The 18,824-nt window shown below is 43.3% G+C and overlaps 1 protein-coding gene across 2 annotated transcripts in view; it reads left to right on the plus strand.

Annotated features, from left to right (window-relative positions):
- Positions 1-2,330: 2,330 nt before the first annotated feature.
- Positions 2,331-18,824, plus strand: part of LOC149869428 (Y+L amino acid transporter 2-like) — a 36,135-nt gene continuing 19,641 nt past the window's right edge. The window contains exons 1-3 of one of the 2 annotated variants that reach the window (XM_090040281.1): positions 2,331-2,488; positions 10,353-10,873; positions 15,212-15,337. In XM_090040281.1, the coding sequence (XP_089896407.1) occupies positions 10,369-10,873; positions 15,212-15,337 (631 nt within the window). In that variant the 5' untranslated portion in view covers positions 2,331-2,488; positions 10,353-10,368. Of the gene's footprint in view, positions 2,489-2,822; positions 3,313-10,352; positions 10,874-15,211; positions 15,338-18,824 lie in introns of those variants that run through there. The other variant, XM_090040280.1, reaches the window with a different exon arrangement.

Consider the following 18,824-nt stretch of genomic DNA (forward strand, 5'->3'; position numbering starts at 1 on the left):
GCCCTTTCTTCTAAATGCTCAAACCTGATGGGTAAGCTTGGCTGACACGGCCTGACCCACAGCCAGAATTGCAGCATCTCAGCCCTAGCATAGTGAAAGCAGGAGACGTGACACCCTGGGGCTGCCCTCAGAGAGACCAGAGGGAGCTCAGAAGTAACCAGCAGCAGTCAGTTGGATTTACCTTTTGGAATGACCGCTTTTAAACCTACAGCAAGATTCCACAGGTAATCCTGCCCTGTTTAACAGCACCTGCGCTGCGTAACGGAGGAAGATCCCTCTCTAAACGTATGTCTGTCCCGGGGACTTATTTCGGACATCTTCTAAGTGTAGCTGTCCAGCACATTTTTCACTCAGCTCTTAAATTAAAAACCTTGAACAGCCAGGAATATATACCCTAGCATTTTAGTACCCCCTCCTCTTTCTAGGAACAAGTCCTTCTGAAGTTGAAGGGCTAAACAGAACTAGTTAGCATCCAGGGATTTTCCCGAATAAAGATCTGAAAGACTTTTTAATCTTAACTGCTCCTGGGCCAAACCCTGATATCCTTACCTGGGCAAACTGCTGTTGAATTCAATGAGAACTTGATATTTAGAAAAACCCAACACACTAGCACACCAGGCATTCCTGCAGGGGTGACTCAGATGGTTCAGTCGAAAGTAAGCTTTGAGCGGACAAGGCCTAATTCTGCATATAGTAATTTTGTAAAAATGCTCAGAGACAGTCCCCAGGCATAGACAGGGACATGTGGGAACCTGCACTGGTTAACTGGGGATCACCAAATTACCTTGCTCTTCTCTGTTTTTAAGGGGTTGGTACTGGTGCAGCCACACCACTAGCTGAGTAGGGGTTAGCATGTGTGGACGAGACTTTAGCACACACGACTTTTAGCGTGATCTAGAACACTGCTTCAGGAGCAAAGTATCAAGGGAGCTCTCTTGAGCAGCAGCAGTTGTATAAGCAAGCATAGAAAAAAATATGGGAGTGTTTATTAAGGCAAACATTATTCTGTTCTTCATCTCTGCAAAAGCAAACATGAGTCTGGATAGCTATAATGCACGAGATAGGCAAGAGTAGTCTACAGCTGTTGCAATTGAAAAATTGGATTAAAGATAAGAGTTGCACAAGCCAGCAAAAAATGAATAAAAATTATCTTTGTGAGTAATCTAAACTGCTGCCTGGGTTGGACTGCTGCAACATAAATATAGGAGGTTTTGTGGAGTTCATTTTTTTAAATTGTTTTATAAGGGTGAGAAATAATTTCCCCTGCAACTCATACTGAAGGCAAATGGAGGGCAAATTTTGAGTATGCATGTTTGAAATAATCTTATAATACTCATAATATGCTCATAAATGCTAAACACTTGTATGAAAAAAGATTTCTTATAATAAAGAGCTCTCTAACAGGCATTCAGTTTGGAAGTAAGTGCAAAACTGAACTGAGAAAATAGCTAAACATTCAATCAAGTTTAAACGCCTGATTCTCAGTTATGCTAAAGTCTGTTTACACAGCTCTGGCAAAATGAAAAGTTAACAGTTTTGCTCGTTAAGGAATAATACAAGATGGGGCTGACTTTTTTTTATAGAGAACAAACAACATGCCTACAAAACAATTCTGTTGCCAAAAAAACTCTTGATATACTGTAGCATATGTTACCAGAGACTTGTGTAACTCAAGATACTGTCAGCTACAATTGTGCAACCCGTACAAGTCTCCACACTATCATTAGCAAACTTTAAAAAAACTTGATGAATAGAAACTGGCAGTTCATCAGCTTGAAAAGTATTTGTTTAAAAAGATTGGCATGTGCTGATTTCCTTTAAGCTTGCTTTTAAGTAGTGCAACCATTGCAATGTCACATTTGTTATAAACTTGTTCCAACCTGAATAGTATTTTCTTTGAGAAATATGCCATAATATGTCATAGGAAACTTGTTTTTCATGAGAGTATTTTCAAAAGAAAAAAACTCAGGAGCATCACCAGCTTTGTTGAATACAATTTTGTTATTATTTGTAATGTAATATAATACAAGCTGACCATTATGCTTTCTGTGTTAGTGGTTTAATGAGGCTGTGAAGGTATGAGTAAAAATTGCCACATTTTAATTCAAGTACTTTATTGTTCTACTCAAATTAGCTGCATTCCTATGAATCCCCATTATCAGTTGCTTTGACTCAGTCCAGTGGCCAAAGACACTTGATCTGCTTTATCAGCTCCTTCCAAATGCCCTTTGACTTCCAAGTACAGACTTTTCACCCTCCCATTGGCCTCCCAGTAAGTTGGTTCATCATAAGAAACAAGAATACCAAGTTAGTGCTCTTGCACTCATTAACTTACCATTCTGCTCAACAAACAATATTTGCGGGGTGTTTCCTTGGTTGGCCTTTTTGGCTAGATCTTGTATCTTGCTTCATCGCAGCCCTTGTTTTCCATGAGCACTTTATAAAGAGGCCACTATTGAACTACAGAAGACAAATCTGAGCCCCCTAGGTAAGTGTTTTCTTGCTTTACTTATTTTAATATCTTGGATGAAACAAAAGCAGGCATAACTAAAACAAGAGGTGCACAGATGCTCAGAGTGGTTTAAAGTAGTTTAACAATTGTTAGAATTGATAAGGTGGACCAGTGAAAAGTAACAGGATAGATGAATATGAATGCATAATAAAGAGGAAGCTGTGTTTTTAATAACCTGTTTCATTCTGCCAGCTAGCATACCAAGTACTCAGGGGATCAGCCTCTCTCCCCACCCACACAGTAAACAGAAGTTTTTATCTGGCCCTTCCATGACTTTTCCACTAGCACGTTGTTTTGGAAGGCTCGCTGGGATCATTTTCAGTAAAGAAGACAAGAATAAATACTATTACATTTGTTTTAAAGATGTTCTTTTTGTCACCTTTGGACAAGATCCTTGTTTTCCACAACCTGTGAAGCAAGGAATACAAAAACAACTTTCGTCCAGCAGAGCATTCTCAGCAATAACAGGGCATCTGATCTTTACACCGCCTGCCTCTGCAGGCTGATAACCTGGGTTGTTTGGAGGAATCACATGCCAGAAGTCAGATCCTCTCTCCTGCTGGCTGTTGTTGATTTTAGTAACAAAAATAGCATCTGAAGGCAAGGCTAAACTGAACCTGAGAAAAAGGGGGAGGGGGCAGAGAGTGAGAGAGGTCTATTTGTATTTATATCACTTACAATCTCAGTCAACCAGATGCATACTTGTATAGAAGCAGATGGAAGTTAGATGGGTCGTGCCTCAGTTCTTTAATTTATAGATGCCTTTACCCTAAAGGAAGGAGTACATCGACTGTATATTGGTAAGTTTCTACTTTTCCTTCTCTACTTTTCCTTCCTTTTTTACAGAAACAGTTTCTCTTTGTCCTTCATGGTAGTGACAATAAAGCAGGGATAGAGCATATAATGTCATGTTTAAAAAAAGTAGCCTTTTAAGCCTAGCATTCACGTAGGAAAACATTAAGCATTATATTGTGGCATATTTTTAAAAGTATAACCCTTCCTACCTGTGGTAAATTTCCTACCAAATAGATAGGTGTTCCCTTTAGAAGACATCTGTTTTCCTAGCTGAACTTTAGTTTGCGTATAGCTTTTTCCCAGTGCATAATCTTGTTTTGTTTGCCTGTCATGTGGTCAGCAATGATCATGCCATGAATGCTTCATTTAGAGTCTGTTGTAGCTCATGCTCCCTGGTAATGTTTAAAAGTATGACCTGCACAGTAGGATTTTGACAGCCATGGTTCATCTAATGTCAGTTTGTTTATTTCCTACCAAACATAAGTATACCTATGCATGCCTTAAAGATGTTTCTGTAGTTTTAAATCATAATCTACTCCATTGGACTTAGAGACATTGTGATGGCTTTTAAAATAGCTTTCTAAACCTACTAAACAACCATAGGGGAAATGGTTATAAAACCATAGGGGTTTTATATCATTTTCTTTCTATTTGGAACTGGAAAGCATTTGTTGTCATCAGATCTGTTGGCAACTTCATGTGTGATACAGCAGAAGTCTCTGATTTGGGATGTTTAATGGTAGACAGCCAAACATACCTATTGAGCTAAAAGCATCTTTTAAAAAAAAAGATGAAATTATTTTAGATGATATAAAAATAAGAATAAACATGTCATCAGCTCTTCAGCTTTTTCAGGTCTGACCTTCCAAGGTACCCTTTGCCCTGAGCTTCCACTGAAATCAGTAGCGGCTCAGGGCGTCAACACTGCATGGGAGGTGCTCTACATCCTTGGTTGCCTTAGATGAGGACTCTCCAACTGGCAGCCTTCAGGCTGCATGCAGCCTGGGAGGAGTTGCATTGCAGCTCCCATCAAGCCACCTCTCCCTGTATCACTGCAGCTGTTAGGGTCCCAGAGTCTCCAGACTCCCCTCCTTCCTCATGTTGCTGCTGCCTATCCCTGCCCTAGGAAGGTGTGGCATGGCACAGGCAGCTGAGGGTAAAACCAGGGCTGCACAGGTGCACAGTGCAGCAGTGGGTGGGAAGCACCTTTGCAAGTGTGGTGCCATGGGAAATGTCCACATAGCATGCAGCCTGGGGAAGATACTGCCTCACTCTTGTGTGGTTCATGTGGCCTGCAGAGCATGTAGCCACCAACTTAGATGTTGGACAGCACAGCCTTACATTCCACCCTCCATTAAAATCAGGAATTTCAAGCGGCCCTAAGGAAAGCAGCAGCTAACTTCCACTAAACCCAGTTCCCTCACACCCCTTTGAAAATCTCAGTCTAAATGACCACTTGCAAGAATGTCACACTTCCCTGACCAAGCGCTATTTGATCACTTGGAACAGGTTGAATGCATCCCCTTGTTCGTGTGACCAGACTCTGGAATAGACTCCCCAAGGGGTGGTGCAGGCACCTACCTTGGAGATCTTCAAAAGGAGTCTGGACGCATACCTTGCTGGGGTTATTTGACCCCTGCAGTCTTTCCTGCTCAGGGCTGGACCTGATGATTTCATGAGGTCCCTTCCATCCCTAAACTTTTGTGAATCTGTAAAGCTATTATGTATTATTACAGAGTGCCCAGACCTATGGTAAATGCTTTGAATATCCCTGCCCTGAAGAGTTTATAAACCAAAGGCCAAATCCTAGTCCAATGAGTTGCCTAAATGAAGTCCCTGAAAATCCATTGACACATCTATATTTGTAATACACTGCCATCTTGGCCTTAAATGAAGTCACAACAGAAAGGAAGATGACCAAGCCACCTTTTCCATTAATGGTTTTCCAGGGACTTAAGCATGATGAGATATTAGGTGTCTAAGCGCAAACATAGGTGGCAAAGGATGTCCTTTACTGGGGACCTTCTGTCCCATATTATCTCCTGTCTTTAATTAGCAAGTTTCCCTTCTGTTTCTCTCCCTTGTGTAACAAAGCACTTTGGTTTATAGTCTGTAGTGAGTGCTGTCTTGAAAAGCATCTTGTTACCAGTTAAGCAGACTGTGATACAGAGGGGTTTTACATATCCTTTTCAGACAGCATCCTATATAGCAGGGCTGTCAAACATACAGCCCTTGGGCTGAATTTGGCCTACAGAGTGACTCTTGGCCCACTGGATTACTGGCAAGTTAGGGAATTTGGGGCTGTGGCCAGCTGGGTGTGGGACCTGCTGAAGAATCTGGGGTCCCACTGAACATGGCCCTCAGTGGCAGAGGAGTGAGTGAGGGCTGTGTTGAGGGCTTCTTGGCCTGCAGTCACTCGGCACTACTGGCATTGCTGCTTGTGTCAACCCTGCCACAACAAGCAGCTGCTTGCCCTGCCACCACTAGTGCCTCCATCCCATTGCCACTGACTCCACCCTAGCTACTGCTTGGGCTGCAAGCAGAGCTGTCTCTTGAGTAGGGCGAATCAAGGCAAACGTCCCAAGCCCCATGCACTGGGGGGCCCTGCAGAGCGGCCGCGGGGCCTGCCTGTAGCTGGCAGCTCAGCCCCACGCCATAGAAGAAGTGTCTGACCACTCACCACACCCTGCTGGCTTCATGTCCACTGAAGAGTGGCTCATCCAGGGTGTGTGGGACCTTCTTTGCCCCGAGCACCAAATTTAATTGCTACGGCACTGCTGCGCCCTGCCTTTGGGGGGGTCCCATGGCCCCATGCAGTGTTAAAGGGGCCCCACATAGGCTGATTTGCCCCAGGCCCCACACCCTGCTAGGGTTGGCTCTTTCTGCAGGTCAGGCCCAAGAGGAGCCCCATGGTTTGGATCTAATCCAGGGCACAGAGTGAGTTTGACACTCCTGCTATTTAGTATTCAGAGGAGAAAGCCCGATGCATTTGAGGCCATAGTTCCATCAGTATGGACCCACTGCGTTCTGCTTCCTTAACCTCCTAGAAGAGAGTGAACCATGTGTGAAAATGAAGTGACTGAGGCTCTGAGAGAGATATTGGTTGGCCAAGAGAAACATACTAAAGGAAATGGTAGGGTTTGTGATTCCATCTGGTGTTTGCCTCTTTCCAGATCCATGTAGTTTGGGGAAGGTTTTTGGACCATCCATCCAACCTTGAGTTCCCCAATTTACAAACCAGCTAGGGGCTTATATACCTACAGCAGATAGAAATACAGGACAATTGAGGTGGCCTAGATGTTTACTGTGGCTTTTATTTCAAGCCACTTCTCCAATCAATTGTGTAAAACCACTGATGAGCTCCAGCTGATCAGAGAAGCAGCCTCTTTTGAAGCTGGATTGCAGAGCCACCTGGTTATGAATTATCTGGGTCCTTCTGTATCTGCACATATAGCTTTGAGCCTTAAAGCTGAACTTCTGCAGTGTGGCTAGTTTGAAAGAGTACTCCTAAGCTTTAGAGCAGAATACTAGTGCCTGTATGCATTAAACTAATGCATGAATTTCAGCAAATGATGTCTGTCTTTGGGAAACACCACTGGCCTCTTATCTGCTGCATGATGCAGTTTAAACTCCTGGTTCTAGTATTATAAATCCCTTTCAATTCTATATTGCTGCTTTTCCTGTGAATGGTTTTAATAGCTGAGGCACTCCCCACATGTATCCCTACATAGGTAGTTTTGAGAACTGTTGAAAAGATGTTTTAAACCCAGGCACCGTTGTTGCCTCAAACATCTGCCTTTTTGTCAAACATCTGCTTAGTCCAGGGGTGGGCAAAATACAGTCCATGGGCCAGATCTGGCCCATGGATGGACTTTGTCTAGCCCGCCCTAGGCCCCTCAGCCCCTCAGTAGCACCTGACACCAGCCTGTGGTGCATCACACTGGGTAAGCTCTGCAGCTGAACTGCATTTCTAGGCAGCCCACGTGGCAGCAGCTCCTTCCAGGTGCTGCCACTGTTGGCCCCAGCCCTATGGTACTGGTGGGAACCCGCATGCACAGCCCTGACTCCGGCTCACCCCATGCTTGTTACAGACCACCCAACCCGTGCCTAGCAGTGGTGATGGCAGTGATGGCTGGGCAGAAGCTGCTGCTAGGAAAAGCAGCCGCCTACCCCTCACCACTGCTGGGCCCTTCTTGCTGCAGCCCCCCAGAGCCACACCCAGGCTACTCTGTGGTTCCCCTCCACTGCCACTACTGCTCTGCTGGGCAGCCCAGAGGCAGCGGTGATGGTGGCGAAGAAGAGCTGCAGGGCAGCCCACGTGTGGGCTCCAGGCAGCTGCAGCAAGAAGGACCCAGCAGCAGCAAGTGGTGGACACTTTTTCCCCTGCATGTAGCAACAGCTTCTGCTCATCTGCCACTGCTGCTGCTGCTGCTGCTCAGCAAGGGCACGTGGTCTGAAGTAGGCACAGAGCAGGCTGAGGTTAGGGCTGCGCACACAGGTTCCAGCTGGTCCAGAGCTCATCCATTCCAGCCGGTGTAAGTCTGGACTGCACGCAGGGTGGCCAGGGCTGGAGGTGTTGCTGTGCACTCAGCTGCTGCTAGGTGCTGGTTACAGTGGCAGGGAAGAGCCGCAGGGTTGGTGGGGGGTGATAACTGGCCTGTGACAGATCCCCAGAACTGTCTATGTGGCCCATGGGCCCAAATAATTGCATGCCCCTGGCTTAGTCCATAACTATAACTGAGTTGCTCTAGGTAGGGCTCATAGCATACTAAAGTATCCCAGCTTTTTCTCATTGATCAGCAGCTGAAAGCTGGGTCTTAGCCATCACCAAGTTTTAATTATTTGGGCTTAAAATGTTTCATCTTTCAGACCTGAAGTAAGGGGTTTTTTTCTTTTTTTTAAAAATGGAAAAAAGCCCATAATAGGTCTATGTTAAAAAACTTTGAGACGCTGTAGTGCCAGGTGAACTAGATCAGGAACTTGAAATTCGGCTGAATACAGTATGACCTCATAAATCCAGATATCAAAAATCCTGAATGCTCAAAAATCCAGCACTTTGTAAAAGTACACTACATCAGGGAGTAGCAGTGGCCAGTCCCAGAGCAGCAAAAAGGGAAGCTTGCATGCATGGCTGTCGTCATCATCCACCACCCTGTAGCGCTGTTCTGCGTGTAGCCGCTGCTTCATGACCAGCTGCTGCTCTGGTTTAAAAAATCTGGAATTTTTAAATTTCTGGAAGATGCTCAGTCCCAAGCATGCCAGATTTATGAGGTTATACTGTATTAAACTAAGCTAGGAAGTGTGTGACTTATCTATGAAAACCTCACCAAATTTGATCAAGTTCCAAGCCTTCAAAATTCTCAGTAGAAATTAGTAAGCACTTCCCAGTTAAATTCCCAAAACAACCAGTTCACAACTTTGATTCTGGAATTTCCTGAAACATATGCTTAATTTTGAATCTTAATAATATTTTATGAATATTGGGAAGACTGTTGTACATAATATACACACTAAGTGAGTGTTCTTTCTGTCATGAACAATTTAATCTGCGCAGATGCCACAATGATGGTAGTGTCTGTTTTTATATAATTGTCACATTTAGGTAACAATCAATGCCAGTGCCATTCACCAACATTAGGATAAATCAGTTTATATTAGGATTATAAAGATTTGGGTGTAGCAACCATCTGTTAGCATGGTGTCTATCACAGTGCAGCTTCAGCCTAAATTTTCCACAGAAAAATTATTAGTACAGAATCACCTTAGAAGCCTCAAATAGCATTGTGACCCAGTTATGCTGACAATTGTATAGATACAATTTAATGCCCATCAAGATTTGTTGTGCTGTATTTATATTTCCCTTGGTCATTTTAAATTTGATGCAGTTTGTTCAGCTGTTGGCAAACTCTAATAGAGAGTCAATGGCTCCTGAAGATGATGTTAGTAGTGTTATATTCTGTCACTTGAGGCATCCAGAAATTATAGCATTGCACAGTGTTTACATTTTTCCAAATTTCTAAGTCCAAGACTCAGGATGTTCCGGGGCAGAGAGAAAGCACTGGCCATGGGTAGACTGGTGGGAGGGTGGAAGGCAAGTTATATGTGAAGCTGAAGCTCTTTACAAACATGTGTCTTTTTGGACTCTGCCACATAAACTGTTCCAGGAACACACTGTTCAAAATGCAGTCCATGCACATGTTAGTGTCTCTTATGCAGAAGGATTGCAAGATTAATAGCTAAACAGGATGTGTTATTCATTGCTACAGGGACCTCACTTCTAAGAACAGCTAAAATCTTTAACAACCTCAAACTCCTTTTCAAATCCCTGAATTAACCTGAATTAACTACCCCCTTCAGCTCAGTTTTCAGTTCATCTTCCTTTTCCCTCTCTCACTACTCCTCTTACTTCTCCCTTCAGTGACCTCCCTTTCTGCTTTATTACATTTGTAATAGCACTATCTAGATTTGTAACACTTCTAATCCATCTGTGTCTTTTCTATCTTGTTCTCTACTCTGGGTTGTAAACAGGTATGTTTTGTGAGAGGCAGGGAAACTAAACAAAGTTTTTATGGAGTGGTGTAAGCTAAAAGGTATCTGTGGTACTTTAGCTATATTAAAACATGTTGTTTTTTCTTGACAATCTGGTATTTCTTCCTTCATTCTGCTATTATGGATGTTACACTTAATGTAGGTTTATAGACTGTATAAAATATTTAATAAGAGGTAAGCTCAGAGTGCATGAAAAGTTCAAGATACGTAGTCAGAAACAATAAACTCACATAATCATCCATTAATTACAAAATGGACAGGACTTTTTCCTTCCCAGTGTGCTATATCCTGGCATAGAAGACAAAAGGGGTGAGAGAGTAATTCAGTTTATATGTCCATTCATTCCTTGCTACCAATAAGTACCAATCACAATGAAGGATTTTGTGCTGCCAACACCTATTTGCCATGAATTTAGAGAGGCATTTGATTCATCATGTATATTTCCTCCCTTTTGCAATATGCACTACAAAAATGATCACTCTGCTGTTCTTTTCAGGTAATGATAAGTGAAAATGACAGGCCGCTGGACAGTATGCTGCAATAAAAAGACCACCTCCAAGAATGGAATGCCTGAAATGGACAATGTGGCGGAAAACGTGGAAGGAAAAATGAAGATGAAGCAAGAAATTACTTTGCTGAATGGTGTCTCTTTGATAGTAGGGAACATGATTGGCTCTGGAATCTTTGTTTCACCCAAAGGCGTTCTAATGTACAGTGGCTCCTATGGACTCTCACTAGTCCTTTGGGCTATTGGTGGGATCTTTTCATTGTTTGGAGCTTTATGTTATGCTGAATTAGGAACATCCATTGTGAAGTCAGGGGCTAGTTTTGCCTATATACTGGAGGCTTTTGGTGCTTTTATAGCTTTTATCAGACTGTGGTCTTCCCTGCTAATTATTGAACCAACAACACAGGCAGTAATAGCAATTACATTTGCTAATTACATAGTTCAACCAGTATTTCCATCCTGTGAACCACCATATGACGCGGTCAGGTTGATCGCAGCTGCTTGTATCTGTAAGTAAAGTTGTGATTCCTAAGAATAATTGAATTGCAGGTGATCATTAAAGTTTTTCAGATGTTTACTTCCCAATCCTTTCTGTGACTATAATAGATTTCTACAAAGGATGAATTTATAAGAGGTTATTCTTTTGCTTTGGGGATAATATTGCTTTGGGAGTAGAGGTGTACAATATTCTGATGGAGAGAAACTACAATTGCTAAGAGGCCACCTTGTTTTAGTGTGGATCACAGGCCTGATCCAAAACCCCATTGAAGCCAATGGAAAAACTCCTGTTGATTTCAATGGCCTTCTATTGAGATCTCAAATATCCAAATATTCACAAATAAATCAGTGACTGCTTGTCAGAACTTGGAGTGGAAATGAACAAAGCATTGTACCTTGATTCCTTCCATTTGCTCCCCTTAAAAAAAGAAGAAAGAATTAAATGTAAAAATAAAATAGAAATAAAAACTATGCAAGCAAAATATTGAGCCCGGAAAATTGGGAAGTGTCCAACTATGAACTTTATGGTTGTTATTGATTTTATACTTTAGATTTGTCCTTAGTTCACATTTATTCATCAAGATTAGCTATGTGTGTTCTACTCCAGGGATATGGAGCTGCAGAATTGTGTCCAGTTTGGGACACTACACTTCAAGAAAGATGTGGAAACATTGAAACCACATGAGAGTTAAATATATATATATATTAGAGGTCTAGAAAGGTGGAAGAAAAAGTTGGAAGAGCTGAACTGGGATTATTTAGGGGACAGGAGAGAAAGGAGGGATTTATTAAGAGTCTTCAAATGAAAAGGTCCTTATAAAGAATATGGTGATACATTTTTATATATCTACAGGGAAGAGTGCAAACTATGATAGGCTTGAATTGCAACCAGGGAAAATTAATGTAGACATTAAAAAGAGCTTTCTAACTATGTGTGTGGTTAAGCACTGGAATGGAAAAAAAAAACTATAAATATGGTGAATTCTATTAGTGGAAGACGTTAGGTGCAGGTTATACAAAGATTTGACCTGGAACGTGTAGACAAGAAAGATCTTGCCTCAAGCAGGGTGTTAAACTAGGTGGCTATTTGAATTCCCGTCAAGACCTATTTTCCTGTGATTCTGTGGCCACTAATCATGAGGCAAAATAAAAAGAATTATCAAATGCCACCTAGTAAATTAACAGGAGTAGTATTTTCATGTGCTTATATACCAGGGATTCTGCAAGAATCTCTTCTATGATTTTTATATAAATATTATTTATATTTCCCATTCCCCCTACTGAGGTAGACAAGAAGTTCACTTCTGAACAACAGAAGCCATGAATTTAAACTGAGCTCATCAATAGTCTTTAACATTAAGAACTTTTAAATTATCCAGTTACATTCGAATATACTTGATTAACTTACATACGGATTAGATTACATCTTGTTTGAATGGGCCATAGGATATACTAAACTCAAATCCAAGACAAGGTTCCCTCCACAACATGGGGAAAAGAAACTCATCTTGGATTCAAGTACGGCCGAGGCAGGCAGCTGCTGCAACTCCAGCTCCAACTGCAGCAATGAAGCATGGGGTGGAGGGAGCCCAGGAAGACTGCACTGTGGCCCAGGAACTGCTGTGGCTCGAGCTCCAGATTCAGTTCTAACTTGATCCAAGGCCTGGGCCACAGCTGGAGCTATCACTGCCACTGCTGCCCAGCCAGGGTCAGAGCTACCATGTGCTCCATGGTTCAGGCTGGAGCTGGAGCCAGAGCTTCTGTATAAGGTAAACCATAGGGTGGCAAGTGGCAAGGGGGGCAGGCTCTACAGGCGGCAGGCACTGGGAGGAGTAAGTGGTGGGGGAGGTAAGTAGTGAAGAGGATTGGTGGCAGGGTGGCAGGCACTGCAGGGGTCAAGTTGCAAGACCTCAGACAAGGGAACAGGGGGCAAGCTGCCTGCCCGCCTGCCACTGCTTTCCCCACTGTTTGCCCCCTGCCACTGCTTTCCACCCTGTAGCTGTGGTGGGGATGAATTTAAGATGACCCTCCAATAATTACATTCTTAACATGAAAATCCAAGTCATCTTGAGTTCAGGTAAATACAGTGTTACATGTAAATTTCTCTCCCCAGCTGACCTAATGTTGTCCCATGAACTACTTATTTTGGGGGGTGGGGGAATCATATTCACATACAGAAGCTTCTTCAAGAGTACATTTTGAATTTTGTCTTGGGAATTTTTGCTGTATTCCTTATGGAGCACAGTTGCTAGGTCTGTGATATTTTGTTTGCTGTAAGCTAGTTTTCCCTGAGCTGCTGGCAGCTGGTAGGCACTGTTCCATGCAATAAATGATCTGCTTCACCACAAACCAAGTTTATAATTGGCACAGCTGGCCGAGTTTATTGTGTGTAATGATGAATAGCTTATTATGAATATGATTTAGTCGTCACAAGTATTCCTACTCTGTAAGTGCTAAAAAATGTTAGCAGAAATAATGATCCAATTGATATAATTGGCATTGAGCCACTTCAGCAAAGAGAGCTTGTTTGGAACTGAGGGGCAAATATTGAATGCAATTTACTGGGAAATTCATGCCAAAATCTTATTGTATTGACTTTAAGAATACTTAACAGCTCAAGCACTACACATACTTGTGCTTTGTAGGGTTTAAAACCTCATTCTTACAAGTGATAATTCATCATGACTTATTGCCTGAAGGTACATGTTAGACTTCAAAGTGTACAATGTAAAATAAATATTTAATGACCAACCTAGTATATATATATAGTGGTTGTTACTTTATACCCCTATCCTTAAAAATCAGAAATACTATAAATTACCAGCTTCTAGAAAATGAAATACTAGTTTACTGTACATTCCACATTTGTTAAGTCAGGATTTATAGCAATCATTTAACTAGCAAAGATATTTAAGATTATGTCCTAATCTGATATTTGTCTTGGAGCAATTCATTGTAAGAGCTGATATGTTTGTAGACCAAAATCTGGAGCCATTGCCTCATTATTCCAATCACTTGCTAGTGTGTAATTCCAGCATGAAAAGCAGTGGTGAATCTGGCCTCAATCCTCAAGCATTCATGTGCATGTTTCACTATACTGCCAGAAAGCACAGTTACATTAAAGGGGTCTGCTTCTGAGCATGAACTGCAGCCACTGTGTAAATGTTTGTATAAATGGGATCTAACAACTAGATGCTAGCTTTATTATACTTCCTAAAGTGAAATGCAGTTTAGACTGTAGTAGTTTTCTTTCCATTTTGAAACTAAAATGGGGTATGGATTATACACAAGATAAAATCCTGAAAAACTAGGACATAGTTCGAATGTGTTTCATTGTTCCATGACCAGGGCAGGGAATAAGGTTATTCACCCCTTGGGATAGAGCAGCCACTCCCTTCTGCGCACTTAATGGGGCTTGACTCAATAATGGACTCAGACACCTCTAAGTGAGGTGAACAGTGTTTAACTTTTATGTGCCTGGTCCTCTGAATGGAGTCCAGAGCCCAGAGTTGGCCATGTGAGATTCATTATGGTGAATGGGGAGACCTGTGTGCTTCAAAAGAGATTCAGAAAACCCCCTCAGGGTATTCTCATTGCTTGAATCATTTTAAAATAAATTTAGTGCTCGAGAGGATAGCATAGGGAAAACTGTGCTTTGGCAAGGACAGATTGGATGAGCTAATGGATAATCCATCTGACAAATGCTCATCCACATGCTCCCCCCATAAACAGCAGCTCTTTCATCTCTGTCTCCTTTCCAGATCTTTCCTCCAGAGTGCAGGCTGTCTGCCATGCTGAGCTCAGACTGGAGGGAGGATTGTCTGGTCTGGGAGTGCTGGAATGACTAACGCATGGCAATAGGACAGGCTTCCCAATGAAGGGTGTGCATTTATTTCTTTCCATCAGAAATTTCTAGGCACTGAGTGGTAGAGCTGAGTGGAGGATGGCAGTTTTGTTTTTTTGGCAGCTTTCATGGCTTCAGCATTTGATTTCATTCTATATCTGCCCTAAAGAGGATGGTACTGTAGGCTGGATGGGGAGTGTATGGGTAGTCTCATGTTTAGAACGTTGACCTGGGATAAAAAAGTTCCAGCTCGGCATGATAAAGAGCACAATTTTTCAGACCACATCATCTACGCCCCAGGCCAGTGCACTGTTAAGCTAAAGAGTGTTACTTTTTTTCCACCTGCACCCAACCCATAAACATTTCATCTTTCATGAAACAGCTTTTGATGTGTTCAGATAATTCTGAAATGTAGATGTCTCGTCTGCAGATGATTTATTGAAAGACAACCAATGCGGTGCATAACTCACAGCAATCATCTTGTCTGTATTTGTTTTCTCAATAGGTTCAATAACATTTATTAACTGTGTCAATGTGAAATGGGGAACCAGAGTACAGGATCTTTTCACATACGCAAAAATTCTGGCTCTTATTGTAATCATAGCTGTTGGTCTTTACAAAATCTCTCAAGGTAAGAATTTACTAAATGTTACATGAATTTCTAAAACTTTAGCAATATCTGAGGCATGACAAAAGTATCAGAATCCATAGTTTAATATATGTTATATCACTATGAAAGAATTGTTCAGCTTTCCAAGAGAGGTGACAGCTATATTGAAATGTAGGCTCTTGGGGCTAAAGCCTGTTTCACTTTACCTGCCTAAATAGCAACTACTCAGCAAGGTATGTGATTTTGGGGGCATTTGTGGGAATTTTGGTTTCTGTTGAATTTTGGATTGTGGTATGTAAACTGTTGTGGATATAGTGGGGAAGTGCAAGCATGCTACTGTACATGCTCAGTAGGGTTACACTCTGGCCAGACAGATATGTGGCACCATACATGATGTATAAAGATGCATAAATCCCTGAAAATTAAGTACCCTGAGCACCCCTCCATTGCTCCCCTTGAAGCTGTCTCTCTAGGAAGCTGAGAGAGGGAGATATTCAGGGCCAGAAGCAAAGTTGTGTGATGTAGAGAGAGCTGCTAACCAAGGATGGAGCCCTTGGTTCTATCATAGGTCCTTGCTCCTGGTAAGGTGGAAACTTTTATGCTGCACAACTCTCCATCCATTTTATTCAGTGGCTGTTAAATGCAAAGTGCAATGGGTCAGCTTCTAGGAGAGGGATGCAGAAGGCGCCTGACCTGGGGTTTGGTGGCTAGGGTACTCTACGGGAAAGCAGGTAATATCAGCTGAAATCTCTTCTGGGTGAAGAGGGTCTCCCACTTCCTTGAGTGAATGCCCTTACTTCTTGGCTGTTGAGTTAAAACATGTATGGGCCCCCCTCCTTCTCCTCCTCCTCTTCCTCTTCTTCTTCCTTGTTTCTGGCAGGTTCCTGTTCAGGATGATTTTATTGTACCTGAACACAAAATAGAATTCAAAATTGTGTTTAAGTGCCAAAAACAGCACTTTGATAGTTGTGTAACTGCCATTAGGTGGATAAATAAAATGGGATTCTGTCATTGGGGTCTAATTGCTGTCCCTGGCTGCATCCAGCAGGGCTGTGAGAGGCTTTGGGCAGAGCTTTGGGTCTGGGAAGCTTCGGATGCTTCGGGGCCAGAAGCAGCACGTCCAGGGGGAAGCGCCACTTCCTTTGGCTTCAGAGCCGCCTCGGAGCCACCTCCAGATCCAGCCATAGGGTTTAATGGGGAAAAAATAAAATGTCCAGATGAAATTTTAGGGATGGTAGAGTCTGTGGGGTGCATGAAGTCTGCCAAGTTTCAAGGAGATCGGTGCAGGGATTTTGAGGGAACTGCACCCCAAATTCTTGAAAGCAAAACTCATGTCACGTCTAGGCGTTACAAGATAGGGGGCTGAAAACTGCAGGGATGGTAGCCTATGCTGAGGCCATGGAGTCTGCCAGGTTTCAAGTAGATTGGTACAGGAGCTTTGGGGGAAATGTACCCCAAATCCTTGAAAGCAAAACTCCTGTCACGGGGGCCTTGGAGACACTACTGCAGGCCTGGCTGAGAAACTACTGTGTTGCCAGTTACCAGTCAATCATGATTCACTCAGGGACCAGCTCAATACACACACCTAGCTAATGTAGCCAATTAATTGTCATCAATTAGCACGTACAAAACCAGAATAAGGAGAGGAAGGAATCAAAGCAGACGATCAACTGCCCAAGACAGAGACAGATACAGTTGCACAAGCATCCATGGCACCAGTTTTGTCTGTCAGCAGCTAGGAGTGCAGGGCCCGGGAGCCACCCTGCACCCATCTCCTTGACACCTGGCAGGCATCTGGCTGCAGCAGGGCCTACCATCCCTTCAGCTGTCACCCCCTTGCGCCTTATCACACACGGTGTCACCCATGTCATGGGTTTTGCCTGTCCGCAGCTTGAGGGGCAGTTCCCCGCAAACCCTGGCACCGATCTTCTTGAAACTTGGCAGACTTTGTGGCCTGACCAGGAGCCGGCACCCTTGCAGTTTTCACCTCCCTGTGGTGTAACACACAGCCATGACATGAGTTTGGCTTTCAAGAATTTGAGGTACAGTTCCCCCCAAACCCCTGCACCAATATTCTTGAAACTTGGCAGGTTTTATGCACTCAGCAGAGGCTACCATTCCTGCATGTTTCATCCAAATCAGACAAAAAGCAAGAACATTATAGATATTTAATTGATTCCCTATTATACCCTGTGGCTGGATCTCTGAGGTGGCTCTGAAGCTTGGGAGCTGCTTCAGCTGGATCGAGGCAGAAACCTGGTCTGGAAATCCAGATCGGGTCACGGCCATTCGAAGTGGCCAGATCCAAAGCTGGATCAGATCACTGCTGACTCGCACAGGCCTAGCATCCAGACAAGCATAAATGTTTGGTTCTCAGGGACAAGTAGCAGTGGCGCAAGGTGCAGTGCCACTACTTGTCTCTGGGGAACGCCCATGCCACATGTGCTTTGGCGCATGGCACGTTACCCTGGGGGCAGTAGGGAAGGCTGGGGCCAGCAGTGGGGTTCTGGGGGGGTCTCCTGAAGCTGCCGCAGTGGCAATTCTGCAGCACAGAGCCTGGTCGGCAGCCAAAGCATGACTGGGCAGCCTGGCTCTGCTTTTGAGCAGCGCACACTGCCTATATGTGCACTGCTCTGCTTTTTTTTTCTGTGGATTTTTTTTGACCCCCGGATACCTAGGGGGTCAAAAAAATCCACAGAAATAGAAAGCAGAGAAAAAATGGAGAAAAAGCAGAGCAGTGCGCACACAGGCAGTGCACCTTTGCAGTGCAGAGAACATCTGAATGTGCAATGTGTGGTGCTGCAGACATGTTTGCAGTGACACATACCATACAGCTGTGCTCATCTGCCTGCGACTCCTGTGTTCAGCTTTGAACTTCCTGCTGCATTGCTGGACTGCTACTGGGACTTAAAATAGCTAATATAACAATTGCTCTAGTTAGTCCAGTGCTGTAGTCTCATCCAGAAACACAAAACAAACCAAATAAACATGAGAGTTCCTCCCACACTACAACCCAAAATGTAACTACTACACCCTGGATGCATTTACACATGTGCTTTCCTGCAGAGTAGACTAATTAGCTACACAGTAAAGCATCACCATCTATACATGTGCTGGTATTCACAGTAAACTAACTCTGCCATAAAATAGTACTGTTGGGGACAGTACTATCTTATGGCGGGGTAATTTGCTGCACTGCAATGCAGGTACAGAGACTGACCATGGGCATAAATGGCACCCAGTCAGCCCAGCCAACCAGGGGCTTGCTCTGCCTCAGCTCAAATTGCTGGTGTCCTGGGTGCCTGTGTAAACACTGCACTCAAGAGGAGTTCACTCCAGCTCAAACTACTCTAGAGTTTGTCTCACTTTAATTTCACATGTAAATGCACTGCCTGACTGCTTCCAGAAGAGTACGGCTGTGTGATATGTGGAGCAGCAGACACGTTTGCAGCACCACATACCACATGTTCAATTGTTCTCTGTGCTACAAAGGAGCAGCATGGAGGGG

This window comes from Crocodylus siamensis, chromosome 3 (assembly GCF_052110815.1).
Source record: "Crocodylus siamensis isolate JL-2025a chromosome 3, ASM5211081v1, whole genome shotgun sequence".
NCBI classification, from domain to species: Eukaryota; Metazoa; Chordata; order Crocodylia; family Crocodylidae; genus Crocodylus; species Crocodylus siamensis.